At 35.5% G+C, this 22,427-nt stretch overlaps 1 protein-coding gene across 1 annotated transcript; it reads left to right on the top strand.

Moving 5' to 3' along the window:
- The first annotated feature begins 389 nt into the window (after nt 1-389).
- LOC141692378 (F-box/FBD/LRR-repeat protein At1g13570-like) lies at nt 390-21,658 on the top strand. Its single transcript, XM_074497192.1, has 5 exons — nt 390-680; nt 18,338-18,542; nt 20,022-20,876; nt 20,973-21,131; nt 21,220-21,658. Exons 3-5 carry the CDS (start codon nt 20,028-20,030, stop codon nt 21,556-21,558), a joined length of 1,347 nt encoding a protein of 448 aa, XP_074353293.1. The 5' UTR covers nt 390-680; nt 18,338-18,542; nt 20,022-20,027; the 3' UTR covers nt 21,559-21,658.
- Nucleotides 21,659-22,427: the final 769 nt, after the last annotated feature.

Below are 22,427 nucleotides of genomic sequence, written 5' to 3'. Positions count from 1 at the left end.
CTTTGATATAAATTTAACTCGTTCATCTGAGGTTTTCTGTTTGTTTTATTTGATTCGGAGTGCTCCTAACTTGTGTAAGCTACATATCTCGGTGAGATCAGTACCCTTGAACTTATTATGTATCAGTCTATCGACAAAGTTATTATTTGACTTTTTCAGAATATAAATTAATCATTAGGTGAGTTGGGACGAAGGACATGCTGTTGAAGGAAATCTTTAGAATTATTGGGTAAAAGTATCTGAAGATTGTACCATAGATCTGTTAGATACTACTCCTCATATTTGAAATAAACAGCTAGAATGTAGAGTATACAGCTGGATATTATGGTCAACTCTAGTTAGTTAGAGTCAAAGATTTGTATATATATTCAGTAGAAACAGAATGTCATCTCAAGTTGAACATTTTAGAAATACAACTTCATCTTCCCTAAATTTACTTTCTCTACATCTTTTAACTTCTCCTATTACAAAAGTATCATAGTATCAGAGCTTTAAGGCTCATCAATTCATCATTATTTCCACACTTTACATCTCTTCTTTGTACCTCTATTTTCTAAATTCAAGTTCGTCAATGGCGACAACATACTCATCGGTTGCTCAAGGCTCAACTTCCACTGGTTCAACATCAATTGTCATTGATTATAATCATCCTTACTATCTCTCTCCTTCAGATCATCCAGGTATGCTTCTTGTCACCATCACTTTATCTGAGCATAACTATAGTCAATAGTGCAGATCTATGCGAATTTCTCTGTCATCCAAACTCAAATTAGGCTTCATTGATGGATAATATACTAAACATGTTGCTGCTTCAAATTATTTGTTGTACTGGAATCGATGTAATGATATTGTTACGTCATGAATATTGTTTCTCCTGAGATTAGGCAAAGTATAATGTTCATGAATTGTGCAAAAGATATCTGGAATGATCTTGCTACTAGTTTTGCTCATGTAAATGTTCCAAAGTTGTTCAATCTGAAATGAGAAATTACATATCTTACTCATGGAATTATGTCAATCTCGGCTTATTTCACCAACTTTTGTGCTTTAAATGATGAATTAGAGTCGCTTGCTGAAATGCCTAAATGTATTTGTTCGCATTATACTTGTGACATCAATCTCAAATTGACTACATTCATGAGATCCAGTCTTCATGCATAATTTAGTGATATTTTACTCGAGGTCATATCCTGATGATCTCACATGCACCTTCTGTGAAGCGTATAATATTCTTTTCAGGAAGAACATCAACATGAAATATCACCAGTTACCTCTGTATTTTCTGAGAACGATGATATGGTTGTTAAGCAGTATAGTGATTATGGAAATAAAGGTGCTAAGACCGTAAAGAAGGTTAACCCTGAGTCTTCTAATCTGTACTGTGACTACTGTCAAAATACCGTTCACATCAGGGACAAATGCTTCTATCTACATGGTTATCCTGATTGGCATAGGATGTATGGAAAACCTAAACCTAAACCTAGAAATCTGAAGGGTAAGCCGCAGGTGCATAACACTGTTGTTGATAGATCTATAACTTCTGTGCCATCTACTGAATCTACTGACATTATTTCTATCTCTGGATCAAGCGACAACAATACCTTGTCTGATATACAGTGCAAGCAGATTATGCAAATGTCAAGACACAACATCAATGATGTCAATTCTAGATTCTGGAGCAACTGACCATATTACCCCACATTTATCTCCGCTTACTGATGTACAATCTTTTCATTCTTCTTTGCATTTTCCCAATGGCAATACTGTAGATATTACTCACTTTGGCAAAATGGTTTTAGCTCCTGATCTTATTCTTGATAAAGTCCTTTGTGTGCCTGCTTTCACATATAATCTTCTATCTGTCTCTCAACTTACTCAAGATAACAACTATGTGATCTCATTTGACAATCATAGATGTTTTATCTAGGACTCTTCTTTGAAGATGGTCAAAGAGATTGGTAGTACTCAAGGTGGACTGTATATTCTTCCACGTTCACTTCCTTCGATCAATACTACTAGTCAGTGTCAAACTGTTGATTACAAGAATTCTCGAGAGTCAGAATTATGGCATGCTAGGCTTGGTCATCCTGCTGCATCCTCTATGAAGTATTTGTCAGCACTATTACCTTCATCTAGTTTGGATTTTTCTAAATGTGATACTTACCATTTAACCAAACAATCAAGATGTGTTTTCATGTAAGTAGTACATAATTTCCTGATTTATTTGATCTCATCCATGTAGATGTCTGGGGTCCATATAGGCATAAGACCCATGAAAATTGTTCTTATTTCTTAACCATAGTTGAAGGTAAATCTAGAGTTACTTGGACATTTCTGTTTGCTGATAAGAGTATTGTACCTGTTATTTTAAATTCATTTTTTGCTTATGTGACTACTCATTTTAAAACTAAGATCAAGTTTTTGAGATCAGACAATGGGTTTGAATTTGTCAATTCTACACTTAGTATAGTAACGAATTATCTTGGGATACTTCATCACACTAGCTGCCCTTATACACCCCAAAAAATGGGTGGTTGAACGTAAACACAGATCTTTGTTGAATATAGCTAGAGCTCTAAGGTTACAAGCTCATTTGCCTATTAGTTTATGGGGATACTGTCTCCTCACTTCCACATATCTTCATAATCGAACCCCTTCTGTTCTTCTTCAAGGAGATACACCCTATGAAGTGCTATATAACCGGAAACCTCAATATGACCACATTAAGGTCTTTGGCCTTCTTTGTTATTGTACAAACTTGAGTCCACATAAAGATTAGTTTACTAACAGAACTCTTAGATATGTTTTTTGGGATATCCTATTGGTACCAAAGCTTATAGAGTTCTACATCTTGCGACTAAGAGAGTATTTCTGTCCAGAGATGTCATATTTCTTGAGGATGTTTTTCCTTTTCAGGGCTTCTCAAGTCTCTCTCCTCCTACTCTATTTTCAACAGACTCTCCTCTATTTTCTGAAGATCATTAGATTACTCTTGACTCTCCTGTTATGACTTTTGAGACACGTACTGTCTCTGTTCCAGTCACATATACAATTCAACCTCCTGTTAGTACAGACTTAATTCAGTCTCCCTAGATTTCTGTGTCTTTACCTATTTTAAGGCCCACTCGATCTAAAAAGCTTCCTACCAAGTTTGCCGATTACACAAACTTACCAACTCATCTGACTTCTCAGTCCCAATGTCATCTTGCCTATACTTCATTCACTACACCTTATCAGAGTTTCCTCACAAATCTAGATCAAATTTATGAACCAAAGACCTATCATCAAGCTAGTAAGCTCAGTGTCTAGTGTGAAGCTATGGCTATTGAATTGGCAGCTTTAGAAGCCAATAAAATATGGAGGTTGTTCATCTCCCTTTCAATAAGAACATATTTGGGTGTAAGTCGTTAAATAAAGTAATATACAATATTGATGGGTCTTTTAATAGATATAAAGCACGTCTTGTAGCTACGGGTTTCAATCAGGCGACAAGTCTTGACTATTTTGACACCTTTTTCCCAGTGGCAAAGATGACTACTGTTCGTATTTTATTGGATCTTGCTGCTGCAAATAGTTGGCCTGTCACTGAGATGGATGTTGTGAATGCTTTCCTTCATGGTGAATTACAAGAGGAGGTCTACATGTCATTACCTCCAAGTTATGTAGTGTCATTTCATTATAACTCTGCTATTTGTTAGGTCACACACACTGTAGAAGGAGGTTGAATACAGTGTTTGTCACAATCAAATCGAATATAAGAACACAGAAAACAGATTTTATTTAACACAATAAACTCTATTATAATATGGAACTGTCCTCTCTCAGTGATGAACAATTTATTACGAGAGCTGCTAGGGTTACAATGAATAATAACTTCGATTATGATAACACATATAGTGTAAACCCTATGTCTGTGTTTATATACTACACAGTTACAAGATAAATTCTAATTGATATTGAATATGATTCTACTTCCTAAAATATAACAACTAATTATTTTTTCTTCCAAGTATTCTATTCTTCATAGAATTCCTTCTTCATGTATATCTCTTCTTGCGTTTGTCTTGATCTTCTTTCCTTTCAATCAGCCGCCTTCCTTATCTGAAAGTCTCCTTAAGTCCTGATATTATCTCCTGATAACTTAAGTTCTGACAACTTAAGTTCTGACTTCAGTATAAGTACTGATTTCCAGTTAAGTACTGATTTGTCCTGTTAAGTAAGATCTGAAAACTAAACACAAATCATATTAGTCATGACATTATCAAATATATCTAACAATCTCCCCCAACTTGTAATTAGCATAATATACAAGTTTAACGGATATTTGATGATGTCAAAAATATTAAGTACAAATGCATGAAAATTTGACTAGATAACTATAACTTACAGTCCTTGTAGCTTTACCATCCTCAAGGTTTGATAACATCTTCAGTCAGTATACACATCAGAATTTAAGCAGTTGTAGATCTTTGACTTGGCTTTAATTACCGATCTCTTTGATATCAGGAGTTGTCCTGAGATAGTTCTTTAACAAACATCTCTCAGCATATTCCAGTTCATTAATCATCCTCCTTTTAGCATTCTTCAATTCAACTGTATCTTCACCAATTTGAAAGATAGCAGCCCTGAGATCATTTATTCTAGCTTTCCTTATGTCCTGATCTAGTCTGATTAAATATGCCTTGTCAGACTCAAGATTGAATTCCACAACCTTATAACCCAGAAAAGTAGTTATGATCTTGGCAGAGTTAGGCTTCATCTCGACAATATCACCTTTGTGATCTCTGTACTTGGGACAATATGTGCTGTCAGACTTTACAGAATAAAGCTTTTTTGTCTTTGAATTTGAGTCTTCAAATAATTTGCAGCACCATCTGTTAATCTGTTCTTCACTTGAAGTAAGAATAGAACATATTCCAGTTCCTCAAAATACTTCAGTGGTATAGCATTCTGCCTAATGTGGTATACCCTTCCATCTGTCATAAAATATAACAAGATGTGTTCTTTTAAAAATGTATGGTAAACCATCTGTACAGATTGAAGCTGATTCAATCTTTCAGGAGTAGCTCCAACACCTGGTTCACTTAAGAAAGTTGGATCATTGGTTATGTTCTGTATTCTTCTTTCATAAGCACTACCCAATCCAGATTTATCTTTGGCTTTTTTTCCTGTAATAACTCTTGCTTCAAAACCACTTGTTGCAGTCTTCAAAGATTGAGTCTGTTTAGCTTTGGTGAATCCTGGTAGGAGTAACTTTGAATGTTTAACATGAGCAATTTCAGAGGTTTCCCTTTCCTTATCTCCTGATATCAAGCCAACTTGAGCTAAGTCAGAGGTTGCTTGCTTCACTGTTATATCAGAACTTACTATATCTTGACTCTGAACAACATGAGCCATGTCAGAGGTTGTTTGAGAAATCTTCCTTTTTATCAGAGTAAGGCTAGCATCTTCATAAGATATTTCTTCATCCACAAATGGCACATAAACCTTTACAGGTTCATCAACTTTTTCTTTGCCCTTGGACCTTGGATCTATCTCCACTTGTGATTTGGCTTTAGTTGCCTCAGGATTTGTCCTTTCTTTTATCACAATGCCTTTAGCCTTAGAAAGTTGAAGTTTCTTTTCAACAACAGAAGCTTCATATTTGAAGTTGACTTTTTCTAACTTAAGTCTAGCTTCTTCTTCCTTTAGACTCTCAAAGTCCATTCCTGGATTTTCTTTCAGAAATAACTGTCTGGAAATTTCCTCATCAAGTTCCAGATGTTCATCAGAACTTATCCTTTTACCAGTGTCAGAACTTATTCTTCTCCCAGTATCAGAACTTGTTCTTTGACTTATAGTTCCAGCTTTGCTTGATGAAAAACCTTTACCTTGACCATGACCTCCACCCATTCCAGAGTTTCCCTGGTCATCTTTTTCATCATCTTTTCCCTTCAGTGTCTTAACAGTTTTGCATTTGGACTTAATTACTTTCTCCCCTTTTTGGCATCAGCAGGTAAAAGAAGAGAGATAATCAATTCCAATGAGGATTGGATCTCATTGAGTTGATTTTGATGAGAAGCTTGATTCTTCAAAATTTCATCAATCTGAGCCTGTTGCTTCTCCTGAGTTTTCTCAATGTACTCAACTCTGTCAAAGGTAGGTTTGAAAAACCTTTTCTTGTCCAGCTTGACAAGCATATCTTGCTGATTTATGGATTCTTGAATCTTGTCTACCTTGGCCTGAGTTACAGATTATTGACCTTGAAGGTGCCTTGTACTTAGTGCAGTAACTCTGAGCTGTGTCTTGAAATCATCATTGAGTAGCATCTCATCAGCTTTGGTCAAGTGGTCAGCAAGTATGGTTGAAAAAGGAATAAAATCAACTTTGTTCCATTCCTTAGTCCACTCCCTTCCTCTAGGAGTTTCATTCCAAGGTACTGGTGCCTGTTCTCTAACAAACTTCTTGATTAATTCAGCTTTGTTTGGAGTTTATTGAGGTGCATGTCCTGATGGACCAGCTGCATCAGCATCTACATTGGCAACAGCTTCACCAGTAAATTCATCATTAGCAGCATCAGAACTTATAGAATCAGCATCATCAGCATTCTATGATAAAAGAATAGTATGAGAGGCTATTGAGGCTTCAACATCATCCTCTAAGTGCTGATCTCCAACTAAGTTCTGATCAACAGCCAAACCTTGATGCCCACCTAAAATCTGATTTTCATCATCCAGATTTAGAATTGGTATAGTAGGAATATCTTCATTAAAATCAGCATCTAGAATGGGTGTTGTTAGTGGAGTCATTTGAGTTGGTGGAGCTTCTAAGTACAAAACCCCAGGCACAATCAAGTTATGAATATCAATCTCAGCACTTGTACCTGGGTCATCAGTATGTACTTGTTCAATTATAGGTGACACATGAGGAGTAAGCACTCTGTCTTGAACAGTTTCTGGTTGTGCTGAAGGAAGTAATTCAATAAAAATTAGTTCTGTTGGGATCAGAGATTCCTGACCCCCTTCCTTAGCTGCTTCCTCATCTTCTGATACTGACCCAACTGTGTCCTTGTGAGCTCTTTGCTTTTTCTTTTTCTTCAAGGGTGGAGACACTGTAGAAGCTTTATCATCAGGATTTAGCTTTCTAAGCCTTTTGAGAGGCCTAGAACTCCCAGTTACAGTGTCTTTCTGAGTAGAGATTTTCTCAGCTTCTACTCCAACAGGTTCAGACATGGGAACATGTTCCTCATTGTCTGACTCATCTCTCAGAACAAGTTTCCTTCTCTTCTGTTGAGTCTGAGGTACTGTCTTAGTCCTCTTGGGTTTGGAAGATGAAGGCTTCACATGATGTGCTGAAGGTTAAAATTGAGATGACTGTGATGGTTTGAAATATGTCCTGATTGAGGGTTGAGTAGGTTGAGGTTGAGAAGTTTGAGGTGTTTGTGTAGATGTGGTATGTTCTGATGGTTGTTGTGGTGGCTGGGATGTGGGTTGAACATCAAGGTAAACAGATGTGTAGGTTTGAGGATCAGCATTTACCAGTATCTGTTTCACTAACTGAGGTATTTGTAAGGGTCTAACCACTCGTTTCTTAATGTCATCATTTAGCAAATCATTAAAAGCCCTTTTTGCAAGCTTAAAAGGTGGAATTAAATCAGTGGTAGGTTGGGGTTCATCAACACAGAACGTATATATAAGCTGACAGAATCTAGTAAAGTATACTACAATCCTCTCCTCTGTCATCATATCCCCTATGAAACCTAGCACAACACTTGCAAAATCAAAGTGAGTTTGATGAATAAGAGCATACCCGATTTGCTGACTCATGATTGGAATAACATCAAAGTTGGAGCATTTATTGGCGAATGCCTTAGTGATGCAATCAAAGAAAAAACTCCATTCTTTCCTGATATTTGCTATTTTCAGTTGTCCAAGCTTTCCCAAACTTTGCTCATAACCCAAACTGGCCATAAGATGCTGTAGAACAGGGTCCTCCACTATTGAGAATGTATAGCCTTCTGGTAAGTGGAGAGCTTTGCGAACTGCTCCAGGAGTAACAACATGTTCAACATCATTTACTTCAAATACGACGCTTGGAGTACCAGTAGCACCACCATCATCAAAAATCCCAGTCTGCCAAAATGTCGGTACTTATTGGCTTGAAATGGCTTGAGGTTGGGTCAAAGCATACCCAATCTCACTATTTGCTAAGAAATCTTGCACAAAGTGCAAATCTGATGGAGCTTCAGCCTTGTTCAAGATTGCAGCATAGTTATTTGGTACAAACTTGGCTTCATCAACAATTAAATCCTTGGGCGCCATCAAAAATTAGTGAGAAACTTGTTTGCGTGAAAGGTGTTTGTTGAAATGTCTGTAGAGTGAACCGTCAGAAAATGTGAGAGAATAAGAAAAGAGACAAAGTGATATAGAATAAAAATATGAATAAAAGATTTGAAAATCTTTTATCTCTTTTACTTAAACAACCCACGTTATAGCAGTTAATGAGGAGTGGAACAGACCTTTACTGCTTTACACCTGTCAAACATGCAGCAGTTAATGCAAAAGTTAATGTGCACGGTAAATAAGCAATTATGACTTTGCACGTTTAGTTTTTTTTAAAAAAACTGTTCCTACTAAACAAATGATTATTACTACTTTATCTCACATAAACCAATATTCAAAAAAATGTGACCGTTGAGGTAATGACCAAAAATAAACCAAGTAAATAAACACTGCCACGTCAGCATCAGAACTTGATTATTATCAGAATTTAAAAGTCATCAGAATATGGCTTCTTAACTCGAAAAGTGAATGTTTATTCTTGTAATTCTTCACACAAATACTGATATGGGTACATCAGAACTTAATCATCAGAACTTCCATCAAAACTTGTCCTCAAAATTTATGCAACTAACACTTAAACAGTTCATCCAAAATAGCATTTATCACCACAGTAATTTTCATCATTCATATGGAGTGTATGTGTGTGCATTAAGCTAAATATCAGACAAAGAGTAAAGTCTAATTCACTTCAGTACATCTTAGAAATAAGGCATAACTAAGAACTTTGCTTAAAATCTGTCATTTTTCTGAAGTCTACTATAGAATGAGTTCATGCATGAGTCCACCTCAACTGTTTTGTGCTCATTTTATGCATCTTTTAAAATTCCTTTTTACAGTGGCTTCTCAGTGTAAGTGAGGCACAACTGTTTATCAGAATTTATGCTATTATCAGAGTATTTCTCCAGTAATCATAGAGTGTGAAAAGTCACCAAGAAAATTTTATGTTGCTTTTCTAATGCATATTACTTAATACCAGCAATGCACCTGGGTCTTCCCTTCCATATTTTTACTCTAGATCTCAAATGAGTACCTGATTTTTATTTCTTTTCTTTTCTTTTTCTTTTGATAAGTGAGGCTTATCAGCACTTAGTTCATTCACCAGATTTACTAACATCAGAACTTAACAAATAAGAAGCACTAGTCTAGTTTTTGACTTAGTAATAAGATACACAAAGTAAACTTAACTAAGCTCAATATCAGAATTTGCTTGTGTTAAGAGATTTCCACATAAACAATTACTTCAGACATGGGATCTTTAGTATATTAAAGACTACTAGTTCAGCATCTAGCACAATTATCCTCATTGGATTGAATAGTCATAGAAACATTCATATCACTATCAGAGTTTAGAGATTCACATCAATCAACAATCAGCATTTAAGCAAATTTTCAATTTAGGCACAGAATTCACAAAGATAGTAATATCTGTAAATACTGATCATAAAGTCTGATGTATCAGAACATAAACTAAGCAAATTTAGAAAAAGAACCTGAAACCATTCCAAGTTCATTTACCAATCTTGTAAAGGTTGCTTCAGATAGTGGTTTTGTGAAGATATCTGCTAGTTGTTGATCTGTTGGAATAAAATGCAATTCCACTGTACCTTCATCCATATGTTCCCTTATGAAGTGGTACCTAATGCTGATGTGCTTTGTCATTGAGTGTTGAACTGGATTACCTGTCATAGTAATAGCACTTTGATTATCACAGTAAATAGGGATTTTAGAAAATTCTAACCCATAATCCAGTAATTGATTCTTCATCCAAAGAATCTGTGCACAACAGCTTCCTGCAGTAATGTACTCTGCTTCTGCAGTTGATGTGGAAATTGACTTCTGTTTCTTGCTAAACCAAGAAACTAATCTGCCTCCAAGAAATTGGCAGCTTCCACTTGTGCTTTTCCTGTCAATTTTGCATCCTGCAAAATCTGCATCTGAGTAACCTATTAGCTTAAAGTCTGATTCTCTAGGATACCACAATCCCAGATCAGCTGTACCCTTAAGGTATTTGAAAATTCTTTTCACAGCTGTTAAGTGAGGTTCTCTTGGATCTGCTTGAAATCTTGCACAAAGACAGGTAGCATACATGATATCAGGTCTACTTGCAGTTAGATAGAGTAGTGAGCCAATCATACCTCTGTAGTCAGTAATATCTACTAATGTACCAGTATCCTTATCCAATTTTGTTGCAGTGGCCATAGGAGTGGATGCACTTGAACAATCTTGCATTCCAAATTTCTGGTGTACTTAGATTGACAAATAAAAGTTCCTTCTTCATTTTGTTTGACTTGAAGGCCCACAAAATAGCTAAGTTCTCCCATCATACTCTTTTGATATCTTGAGTGCATTAGCTTGGCAAACCTTTTACAAAGTCTGTCATTTGTAGAACCAAAAATGATATCATCAACATATATCTGCACCAAAAGTAAGTCATTTCCATGGTTGAGATAAAACAGTGTTTTGTTAATAGTCCCTCTGTTAAATCCACTTTCCATAAGAAACTGAGCTAATGTCTCATACCATGCTCTTGGAGCTTGCTTAAGGCCATAAAGTGCTTTGTCAAGTCTGTAGACATGATTAGGAAATTTTGAATCTACAAAACCTGGAGGTTGTTCAACATATACTTCTTCTTCCAATTCTCCATTAAGAAAAGCACTTTTTACATCCATTTGAAAGACTGTAAACTTTTTGTGAGAAATATAAGCCAAAAATATCCTTATGGCTTCCAATCTAGCAACTGGTGCAAATGTTTCATCATAATCGATTCCATCCTGTTGAGAATATCCTTTTGTAACCAGCCTTGCTTTATTCCTTGTAATGATGCCATCACTATCAGTTTTATTTCTGAACACCCACTTTGTACCAACAACAGATCTGTTCTTTGGTCTTTGTACTAGGGTCCAGACTTTATTTCTTTCAAATTCATTTAACTCTTCCTGCATTGCTTGCACCCAATCAGCATCTTGAAGAGCTTCTTCCACTTTCTTTGGTTCAGTCTGAGAAAGAAAAGAGTGATAGAGACATTTATTTGATGTAGCTGTTCTAGTTCTAACACCTGCATCAGGATTTCCAATAATTAAGTCAGGTGTATGTGCTTTAGTCCACTTCCTTGCAGATGGAAGGTTTTCTCTAGAACTGGATGCTCCCCCATGATCTATGCTGTCTTCATCAACCTTTTCTGATGCTCTCCCTGAAATTATGCTCTCTGAGTTGGATCCTTCAAAATTGGAGTTCCCAGTATTATCAGAACTTGGCTCATCAGAACTTGATGAATCAGAACTTGAAGAGCCAGTTGTAGGTTCTGATGCTTCTTGAGATGTGGTTGTATCTTCAGTATGCTCCCCTTGCACAGGTGCATCTTCCTTTGGCGTAGTCACCACAGATTCAATAACATCAGAGTTTAATCCATCAGAGTTTGCAGTTGCAGGATTTAGACTGTCAGGATTTACAGTATCAGAATTTAAAACTTCATTCTCAAATCTCAGCTGATCATGATCATTGAAATCTTCAAGTCCTGTAATCTTCTTATCATCAAAAGAGACATTGATAGATTCCATGACAACCCTTGTTCTTAAATTGTAGACTCTGAAGGCTTTTGTGGAAAGTGGATATCCAACAAAAATTCCTTCATCAGCTTTTAAATCAAATTTGGATAGCTATTCAGGATGAGTCTTAAGAACAAAACACTTGCATCCAAATACATGAAAATACTTCAGATTTGGATTCTTTTTCTTCACCATCTCATATGGTGTCTTTCCATGCTTGTTAATGAGTGTTGCATTTTGAGTAAAACAAGCAGTCTGCACAGCTTCAGCCCAAAAATAGGTTGGTAGCTTTGCTTGATCAAGCATAGTTCGTGCAGCTTCAATGAGAGTTCTATTCTTTCTTTCAACCACTCCATTTTGCAGTGGAGTTCCAGGAGCAGAGAATTCCTGCTTGATTCCTTGGTCTTTGCAGAACTCTTCCATAATCAAATTCTTGAACTCAGTGCCATTATCACTTCTTATGATTTTCATAGAGTCTTTAACCACTTTATCCAGTTGTTTGACATGATCAATCAAGATAGATGTAGTTTCACTTTTTGTGTGCAAGAAATACACCCATGTGTATCTGGTGAACTCATCCACTATGATCATAACATATTTCTTCTTTGTAATAGACATGACATTCACTGGACCAAATAGATCAACATGTAGTAGGTGATAAGGCTCAAGAATTGAAGATTCAGTCTTGCTCTTGAATGAAGATTTTCTTTGTTTTGCCTTTTGACAGGAATCACAAAGGCCATCAGGAGCAAATACTGATTTTGGCAAACCTCTCACAAGATCTTTCTTGACTAATTCATTTATATTATTAAAATTTAAATGAGAGAGTTTCTTGTGCCAATTCCAGCTTTCTTCAATTGATGCTCTACTCAACAGACAGATTGCAGAACCATCAGTACTTGTTGAAAGCCTGGCTTCATAAATACTACCATGCCTGTATCCTTTAAAACAACTTTGCCTGTAGATTTGCTTACAACTTCACACTGTTCTTCAAAAAAATCCACATGATAACCTCTGTCACAGATTTGACTAACACTCAGCAAATTGTGTTTAAATCCTGAGACTAGAGCTACTTTTTCAATGATGACATTCCCCCGATTGATATTGCCATATCCCAAAGTTTTTCCTATGTTGCCATCTCCATAAGAAACACTTGGGCCAGCTTTCTCCACAAAGTCTGATAACAGGGCTTTATTTCCAGTCATATGTCCTGAACATCCACTGTCCAGAACTAGGATGTTTTTCCTGTTGCCCTGCAATCACAAAGACCACTAATGATTAGTTTTAAGGACCCGGACTTGCTTGGATCCTTTGGCCTTATTAAGTTTGTTAACATTTGCAGCGGATTTAGCATCAGAGTTTATGTTAACATTTTTCTTATCAGTATTTACACTATCAGACTTTGCATCAGAACTTATACTAGAAGGAATAATACTAACTTTCTTTAAAGAAGGTTTTATTTGATAATAATCATAGTACAAACTATGATATTCCTTACAAGTATAAATGGAATGCCATAAACTACCACAATGAAAACAAGGATTTTGTGGCCTATATCTAATATAAACTCCCGACTGACTCTTAACTCCTGACTTTGAAGGTAAGGAGTTTATGTTCTTATTTTTCCTGCAAAAAGAAGCCAGATGGTTAGAATTTCCACAGTTATGACATTTCTTTCTAGGAGCATTAGGAACAGGCTTATAATCATTACTTTTATTCACACCTTCCTTTCCATTCCTATTTTTCCTAGGGAGTTTACCTTGTTTACATTCTTAACATCTTTCAGCTTATGCTTAAGCTGCTTCTTTGTCATTAAGCATATATTAACTTCAGTTGGCTTATCCTGTTTTGGTTTGTCAGAAGTTAATTTCTCTTTAACTTCTGATTTATCAATATCAGACTTTACAGCTAAAAACTTAACAGGATTTACCTTTGGCTTTTGTTTAACAACTATAGGCTCAATTTCTACAGTTCCCTTATCATTCTTATCATCCCCATAACCTAAGCCTTCTTTCCAGTTTCCACTACTTAACAAATTATGAGTTGTTCTGCCAGAGTTAGTCCAAGTCCTGATAATCTCTCTTTCCTTTTCTAACTCAGTTTTTAGAGATTCATTTATTTTAAGTACTTCATCCCTAACATAAAAGGCATCATCTCAATCTTTCTGAGTTTGATGGAACATGACTAACTCTTTTTCTAAATAATCATTCCTCTTTTTATAAGCAAGATTTTCAGAAGTTAATCTTTCACATGTTAAAGTTTGATCTCTATAACTAATGAACATGGTTTTAAGATATCTTCTCAACTCAGTAATATCATCAATATGAAAGGCATAAGTAGTTTGAGGTACCTTTAACTCAGCATTATCAAAACTGCTATCAGTATTTGCCATCAAGGCATAGTTCACCTCACTTTCAGAATATGAAGTGTCTGTCCAGCTTTTCTTCTTTGTGACAAGAGCCTTGCCTTTGTCACTCTTCACGTTCTTGCAATCAGGAGATATGTGGCCTTTCTCACCACAATTGTAGCACTTGACATTTGAGTAATCTCCTCTGTCAGACTTTCCTCCTTTGCCTTCAGATATTCTGAAACCCTTCTTATTAGAACTTTCACCTTTCCTGGAAAATTTCTTTCCCTTTCTGAATTTCCTGTATGCAATCCTTGTGATTCCTTTCACCATAAGAGCACACAGCTTCATCATCTCTTCATCAGCATCCATCTCAGGTAATTTTTCAGTTTCTGAGTCATCAAGACTCTGTGATGAGAGATTTTCCTTTGCCTTTTCTTGAGGCAGCTTCTTTGGGGGATTCCTCCTCAGCCTTTAGAGCAACTGTCCTTGATTTTCTTCCATTCCTCTTGCTTCTTTGTTCCATCTCAAGTTCATGAGTCTTGAGCATCCCATAAATTTCATCAAGAGTTGTTTCTTCAAGATTATAGTTGTCTCTTATAGTGGTGGCCTTCAAATCCCAACTTTCAGGAAGAGCTAACAGGAATTTAAGATTTGAATCTTCAAGATCATATTCCTTGTCAACTAGTGACAAATCATTCAAGAGTTTGACAAATCTGTCATATAAACCAGTCAATGACTCATCAGATTTTGAGTCATAGTGCTCATACTCTTGAGTGAGTATAGTCGTTCTGTTCTTCTTAATTGAATCAGTTTCCTGGCATCTTGTCTCCAAGGCATCCCACATCTCATTTGCAGTCTTGCAGTTAATTAGCCTATTTGACATGACATTATCAATGGCACTATGCAGCAAGTGTCGTACCTTAGCATCCTTAGCAATCGATGAGATATCTTCAGCAGTGTAATCACTCTTCTTCTTTGGAACAGACTTTGCTGGTTCACCTGCAACTACAACAGAGAGTTTGGTTGGCTTGTGTGGTCCTTCATTGATTCTGTCAAGGTATTCTGGATCTGTAGCTTCCAGAAACATAGACATCCTCACCCTCCATATGGGATATTCAGATGGTTTCAGTATGGGAACTCTAATAGTCTCATATCGATTATGGATTTGAGTCTTTGGAGGTTCTTCAGTTTTGGTGGGCTTGGTTGGAGTTTGTTCTTCTTCAGACATGATTATTTTTGGATCTTAAACTATTTGTGTGTTAATAGATCTGTTATGATACCACTTGTTAGGTCATATACACTGTAGAAGGGGGTTGAATACAATGTTTTTCACAATCAAATCGAATATAAGAACACAGAAAACAGATTTTATTTAACACAATAAACTCTGTTATAATATGAAACTGTCCTCTCTCAGTGATGAACAATTTATCACGAGAGCTGCTAGGGTTACAATGAATAATAACTTCGATTATGATAACACATATAGTGTAAACCCTATGTCTGTGTTTATATACTACACAGTTACAAGATAAATTCTAATTGATATTGAATATGATTCTACTTCCTAAAATATATCAACTAGTTATCTTTTCTTCCAAGTATTCTATTCTTCATAGAATTCCTTCTTCATGCATATCTCTTCTTGCGTTTGTCTTGATCTTCTTTCCTTTCAATCAGCCGCCTTTCTTATCTGAAAGTCTCCTTAAGTCCTGATATTATCTCCTGATAAATATGTCCTGATAACTTAAGTTCTTAAAACTTAAGTTCTGACTTCAGTATAAGTACTGATTTCCAGTTAAGTACTGATTTGTCTTGTTAAGTAAGATCTGAAAACTAAACACAAATCATATTAGTCATGACATTATCAAATATATCTAACACTATTCCTCTTGTCTGTAAATTAATCAAATCGCTTTACGGTCTGAAGAAAGCTACTCGTGAATGGTTCTCCAAATTCTGTTATGTTCTCCTTCAGTTTAATATTCATTAAACTCATTCTGATTATAGCCTCTTTGTTCTTCATCAGAAATAATCTATAGTTTCTATTGTAGTTTACGTGGATGATATTCTGCTTACCGGTAATGATCATTTCCCTATTACTTCTGTTAAAACACACTTGGCTTCTCATTTCAAGATTAAAGATCTTGGTGCTCTTAAGTACTTCCTTGGTATTGAAGCAGCACGTTCCTCTAAGGGTATTTACTTAAATCAACGTAAGTATACCTTAGATATCATTAGTGATATCGGTTTTTACTAATGCCAAACACTCTGTTATTCCTATGGAACAACATCGTACTCTTCTATCCAATTTCTCTTCTCCTCTTCTGACTAATGCCTCTCCCTATCGTTAACTTGTTGGTCGTCTCATTTATCTCACCATCACACGTCCTGGCATTTCTTATCCAATTTATATATCATCTCAATTTCTTTCTGCTCCTAAGGTATGTCATATGGATGCTGCCTACAAGGTTGTTCGTTATTTGAAAGGAACGGTTGGTCAAGGCATTCTATTGTCTGCATCCTTTCCATTTAAATTGACTGCTTACTCTGATGCAGATTGGGGCACCTGTCCTACTACCAGAAAATATTTAACTGGTTTTTGCATTATTCTTGGTTCTTCCTTGTCTCCTGGAAGTCGAAAAAACAATCAACCGTGTCCCGCACTTCTGTTGAGGTCGAGTATCGTGTCATGGAAGATGTCTATTGTGAACTGCAGTGGCTCCTCACCTTACTTAAGGAACTTGGTTGTCCTAAGCTCACTCATACTACCCTGCACTATGATAATAAATACGCCCTCTGCATTGTTGCTAATCCAGTTATCCACAAACGTACGAAACATATTGATATTGGTTGTCACATTGTTCGTAATAATCCGGTTCAAGGTGTTATTCAAACTACTCATCTTGGTACTTCACATCAACCTGTTAACTTGTTTACAAAGTCTCTTTCTTCTGCTTCTCTTCGTTATCTTCTCTCCAAGATTGGTGTGTGTAATTTGTTTTACCCTCAATCTTGAGGGGGATGTTAGATACTACTCCTCATATTTGGAATATACAACTGGAATGTGGAGTATATAGCTGGATATTATGGTCAACTCTAATTAGTTAGAGTCAAAGTTTTGTAATAGCCCGTAGGGTTTACCCAGTGCGCACCCAAAGGGTAACGGTTGCGGGTTACCTCCGATTAAAAAAAGGCTTTTTATATATATATTTAGTAGAAACGGAATGTAATCTCAAGTTGAACATTTTAGAAATACAACTTCATCTTCCCCAAATTTACCTTCTCTACATCTTTTAACTTATCCGGTTACAAAAGTATCAAGATCAGCTTAAAACTGTGACTTTGTGTGAACTCCGAGGTCTTAAAATCAAGTTGGACCTACTTAAATTTATACTTGCCCACTCATAAGAGCAAGTCTAATGCAATATGCAAAATAGCTATAGTTATTACTATAATTTGGCATCAAAAAATGTCTTTTGGTGTTAAAACAAAACTTCAACTCCAATACTAGATGCATTTTAAAACCAAATATTTCCTAATTTACCTAAATTTTGTCACGTTCCCATAAGTTTCATTTAAAGCACAATAACATTCATCTCATTTATAGTAATTTGATGATATGGCTAGATGCATAAATGCATCATTGGTTTCAAATTTAGAACCAAGGATGCATATATGCATATTTGCATCTAAGTATAAAACTTCTTTGGAGTTAAAATTTTTGATATTTGGTTTCAAATTATAAAAATGACAGCATTTATAGTATTGAATTGGACTTGCTCCAACAATGTTCATACTTTGCATTTGTCTTATTTAAATTGATTTAGTAGAATTTGTTAAAATATAAAAATTGCATTAACTCGGTTTTGATTTAGCTTTGACGTGAGCTATTTTTATCCCAACCCAGCCATGAAAAATTATAAAAATTAGAATTTTTTTAGAATTTTTACTTATCTAATACGAGGAAAAAATCGGATACTTAAACCGTGTAACCCAATTTTAACTTAAATTTTAAAAGTCATACAGTTTATACCGAATTTATCATTTGGTGATTAGCTTATCTATATACTTGGAAAACAAATTACAACAGCTAATAAATTATTATTATTTGTATAAAGCCCATTACACGCACGGACTTCTCCGCGATGGACTTTTAGGCTGATGACCTGATACTTGTGGAAGCTTAAATGGGCCTTAACAAAGCCCACAAAAATCTGTATAAAACCAAGTTACTTTCCTCCTCGTATGTTTAGGTGAAGACTGAAGAAAGCACTCGGGAGTCACAACCGGCTGACAGCTGTCTTCTGTCGACAACAACCCTCGGTAACCTTCTCTTTCTTTGTATTTGCTTATATATATGTCTATGTTTGGTTTTTATCTATGTTTCAGGCTTATTGCTCAATTTAAGTGTTGATATGTTATATTATCGAGTTTCCAAGTGGCCCGATACTCTCATTTTGTTTGTTTAATTTGGGGTACTCCCTCCGTCCCGATTGTTTTTTAAAATGTCTCGTTCAATTCTTAACATTTCCTAAAAAAACGTATCATTCCTCGCCAGTTTCGATTTTCTTTTGTTTTCTTTACCGTCACTAATTTCTGCGTGCAATCCAAATATTAACAATTGGAGAGGAACTCTTTAATAACGCATGGACATCAAATTGTTGTGTATATGTTACTCTCTCATCCCTAAAAAGGTGTCACGTTTGACTTTTCCGTCAAATTGACCAACTTTTGATACTCGTTTGTTTATTATCTTAAAATACTGAAAATTACATAGTAAAATAAATTAGTTGTAGTTTTCAATGATATAATTTTTTAAAGTAATTTCAATAATATAATATACATAAATTTTAATTAAAATTGGGTTAATTTGATAATCAAAAGTGACTACTAAAAAAGGAAGGAGGAAGTATATAATATAGTTTGTATGGGTAGTTGTTTTGCTCGATTAACCTGAATTTACACGTCTGGTAATATTGATCTAAGGAACAGGAGCACCAGGAAACCCTTGCTAGGTAAATGCATTATAAGCTTTTAAATGCTGCGAGACAATTTTATTTATATTCTACAGCTTAGAAATCTCGTGCTACTTATAGAAGCAATGCATCTTAGACCTCGTTTTAAAATCTAGTAGATATCAACACCTAAATTAATGTTATTAGGTCAGTAATATTATATATTTTATTTGCTTATATATATATATATCAGGCTTATTTTTCAATTTAAGTTATTATATGTTTTATTTTCGAGTCTTGGAATTGCATGATACTGTCATTTTGTTCCATGTGAGTTTAATTTGGGGTACTCCCTCCGTCCCGATTGCTTGTAAAATGTCTCGTTCAAATGTTAACATTTCCTAAAATAATGTTTATTCTTCGTTAATTTCGGTAAGTCTACTAACTTTGTCATGTTTTCTTCTGTTTCCTTTACCTTCACTAATTTACACGTCCCACCCAAATAATATAGTTGGTACCGGTAGTTGTTTTGCTCGATAATTTGAATTTACAAGTCTGGTAATATTGATATAATAGGGCCACCAGGAAATCCTTGCTAGGTAAATGCATTAGACGCTTTTAAATGCCGCGAGACTATTTTATTAATATGCTACAGCGTAGAAATCTCGTGCTACTTTTGTAAGTAATGCATCTCTTAAATGTAGTATGAAAATCTCGTAGATATCAACACTTAAATTAATGTTATTAGGTCAGTAATATTAGGCAGGACTAAAACTTAATATGAAACTAGTTAGGTATATCGGATGGATCAAGTTAACTGAAGAGGTTAGTGTTTTGCTGATTGCAGAAGAGGATGGCGGACTTTAGTAGGAAAAAAGTCATATGTATCAAGAAAGATATAATCAGTGAGCTGCCCGGGAACATAAATGAAAAGATCTTAGGTCTTCTGCCCGTACAAGATGCGGTAAGGACCAGTATCTTGTCAAAAAGATGGAGGCGTGAATGGACCATGATTCCGAATCTAATCTTTAATGATCAATTCCTTGATATAATGAAGGATAAATTGAGCCAATATCCGGATCCTGAATTGAAGGCGCTTAAATTTGTTAGCGTCATAAATGAAGTGCTCTTACTTCACAATGGTTCAATTGTCAATTTTTCGCTCAAGTTTCTAAGGGGTTGCGATTCTTCAGTAATCCATCATTATATTGATCAGTGGATTCCGGTTTTCGCAAGGAACAGTATCAAGCAACTTAGTTTAGAGGACTGGAGGCGTGGAGAATTCACGGCACATCATTTCTCTTCTCTAGATCTGACTCATCTGAGGCTTATAAGCTTTTGGTTTCCCTACACATCTGCATCTGGAGGATTTACTTATCTGACAAATCTTGAGCTAATTGAGGTTGCTATTTCAAAACAATGCATCTTTGATTGCCCTGTGCTTGAGAAGTTGACCTTGGTAGTTTGCAATGGACTCTCTCATACCAACTTCTTCGCTCCTAAACTCAAATGTCTACAGCAAATGTGTGATCAAGTATCTTTAGCTGGGTTTGAAAACCTCGGTCCTCAAAATCTTACAGAATTTTCCTGCAGTTTGTGTTATAGGTGTGCACTACAGCCAACTGTAACAGTCAGTTTGGTCAAGATTTTCCATAGCTTAAATAAAATTGAAAAGATCTATATAGCTGGAGAATTTACTCGGGTAACATTCAGATCCTATTTACATTATCTATTGTAATTTTGCATTACCCTTCAATGTCTAATTGGTTATGCTGTTTGTTTGCAACATGTTTCAAAGTACTTGGCTGCAGGAGGTTCTCCGAATAAACTCTCTCAACCGCTGCCTTACCTAAAGACTCTAGATATATCTCAAATATTTTTTGATGAATTGGATATGATCTCTTGTTTGCTTTGTTTGATTCGGAGTGCTCCCAACTTGTGCAAACTAAATATCTCGGTGAGTCATATCACATAGGTGCCTAAACTCATTTTTCTATCACTTGCAGCTACATTTTGACAGTTGTATTATATTTCTTTCTTATTAGGCTGAAGTGCCCATACAAGTTGTTTATGACGACGATCTCGAGAATTTTCTGGTAAAAGATATTGAAGGGTTTTCTATGGATCGGCTTGAAATTGTGACATTCAGTAATTTCATAGGTTTCAGAGCTGAATTAAAGCTAGTCAAGTTTCTACTTGCTCACGCTCCGTTACTAAAAACAATGTCCATTCATCGTAGTGATTATGTGACGAAGGATTTCGCATTGGTGATTGCAGAGGAGATGTTGCAATATGCTAGAGCTTCGTCAAGAGCACAAATACGATATTTGGAACAACCCGTTGCTATTAATGTTTTTGAATCCTTTAAGGATCTTTATGTGTAGACTTTTTGCACTGGCTCAAGCTTCATTAGGCCTGAGTTAGTTGTCAACTAAATTTATTTAATGACTTGCAAATACTAATAAATTTCTAGTTTACAACTTATTCATCATTTGGATAACTCAACTAAATTATGCATTATTTATGACTTACCAATATGAAGAATGCATAATATTAGAAGTCATGTTTAGTGTAAATGTTTTTAAAGATTTATCTGTAAGCGGAGGATCTCAAGTCAGTGTAAGTGGCTATTTGACAAATAATCGTATAAGAGTATTGAGTTATTTGCCTCGTTTTTATTACTTTCCTTAATATTTGTCATGAACTCTTGATGAAGTTGGTCAAGTTTCTACAAGTATAATTGCTCGCTGAAATTTGGATGATCTGCATGCAGTGCATGCGATGGGCCCTTCATCTTGAAATATAGGTATTCCCGTCATTTACTTGGTGTTTATATTTATGAGTAATATTTAGAAGTTAACAAAATCAACAAATCCCTGCATTGAAGAGGGTCTAACCAAGCCCTTTAGCCTTAAATTGTGCTCTCTGTCTTTGCGTTCACAACAAACAGCGGGGGAGAGGTGGCTTTTTTCTTCTTTAGTGGTAAGTTCTTTCTGGTCTGTGTTTGCGTGTGTGTTTGTGTTTTACGCTTTGTATTTAAGTTTAATTAAAGTAAGCCTTGATATGGTTTGGTGGTAAATTATATGCAAAATGTTGATTGCTTTAAAGTATTATGATTTTGAAATGGCATACGGGCCTCACTACATGTGCTACTGATATACTACATCAGAGATAATTCAATTGTGTTCACACTAATTATTATCAGTGTTAAAATAGGAAACCTAAAATATATTAGGTTACAGATATTTCATGA

The sequence above is a fragment of the Apium graveolens genome, chromosome 10, assembly GCF_009905375.1.
Source record: "Apium graveolens cultivar Ventura chromosome 10, ASM990537v1, whole genome shotgun sequence".
NCBI classification, from domain to species: Eukaryota; Viridiplantae; Streptophyta; class Magnoliopsida; order Apiales; family Apiaceae; genus Apium; species Apium graveolens.
The sequence above is the reverse complement of the archived record's forward strand: the minus strand, read 5'-3'. Positions and strand labels throughout refer to the sequence as shown.

What these genes read in the sequence shown, in the direction of transcription:
- LOC141692378 (XM_074497192.1), top strand. Translation starts at nt 20,028, where the DNA reads ATGGCGGACTTTAGTAGGAAAAAAGTCATATGTATCAAGAAAGATATA. An exon ending in TAGCTGGAGAATTTACTCGG is followed by an intron (nt 20,877 to 20,972) that starts GTAACATTCAGA and finishes CATGTTTCAAAG; the next exon opens with TACTTGGCTGCAGGAGGTTC. An exon ending in TGTGCAAACTAAATATCTCG is followed by an intron (nt 21,132 to 21,219) that starts GTGAGTCATATC and finishes CTTTCTTATTAG; the next exon opens with GCTGAAGTGCCCATACAAGT.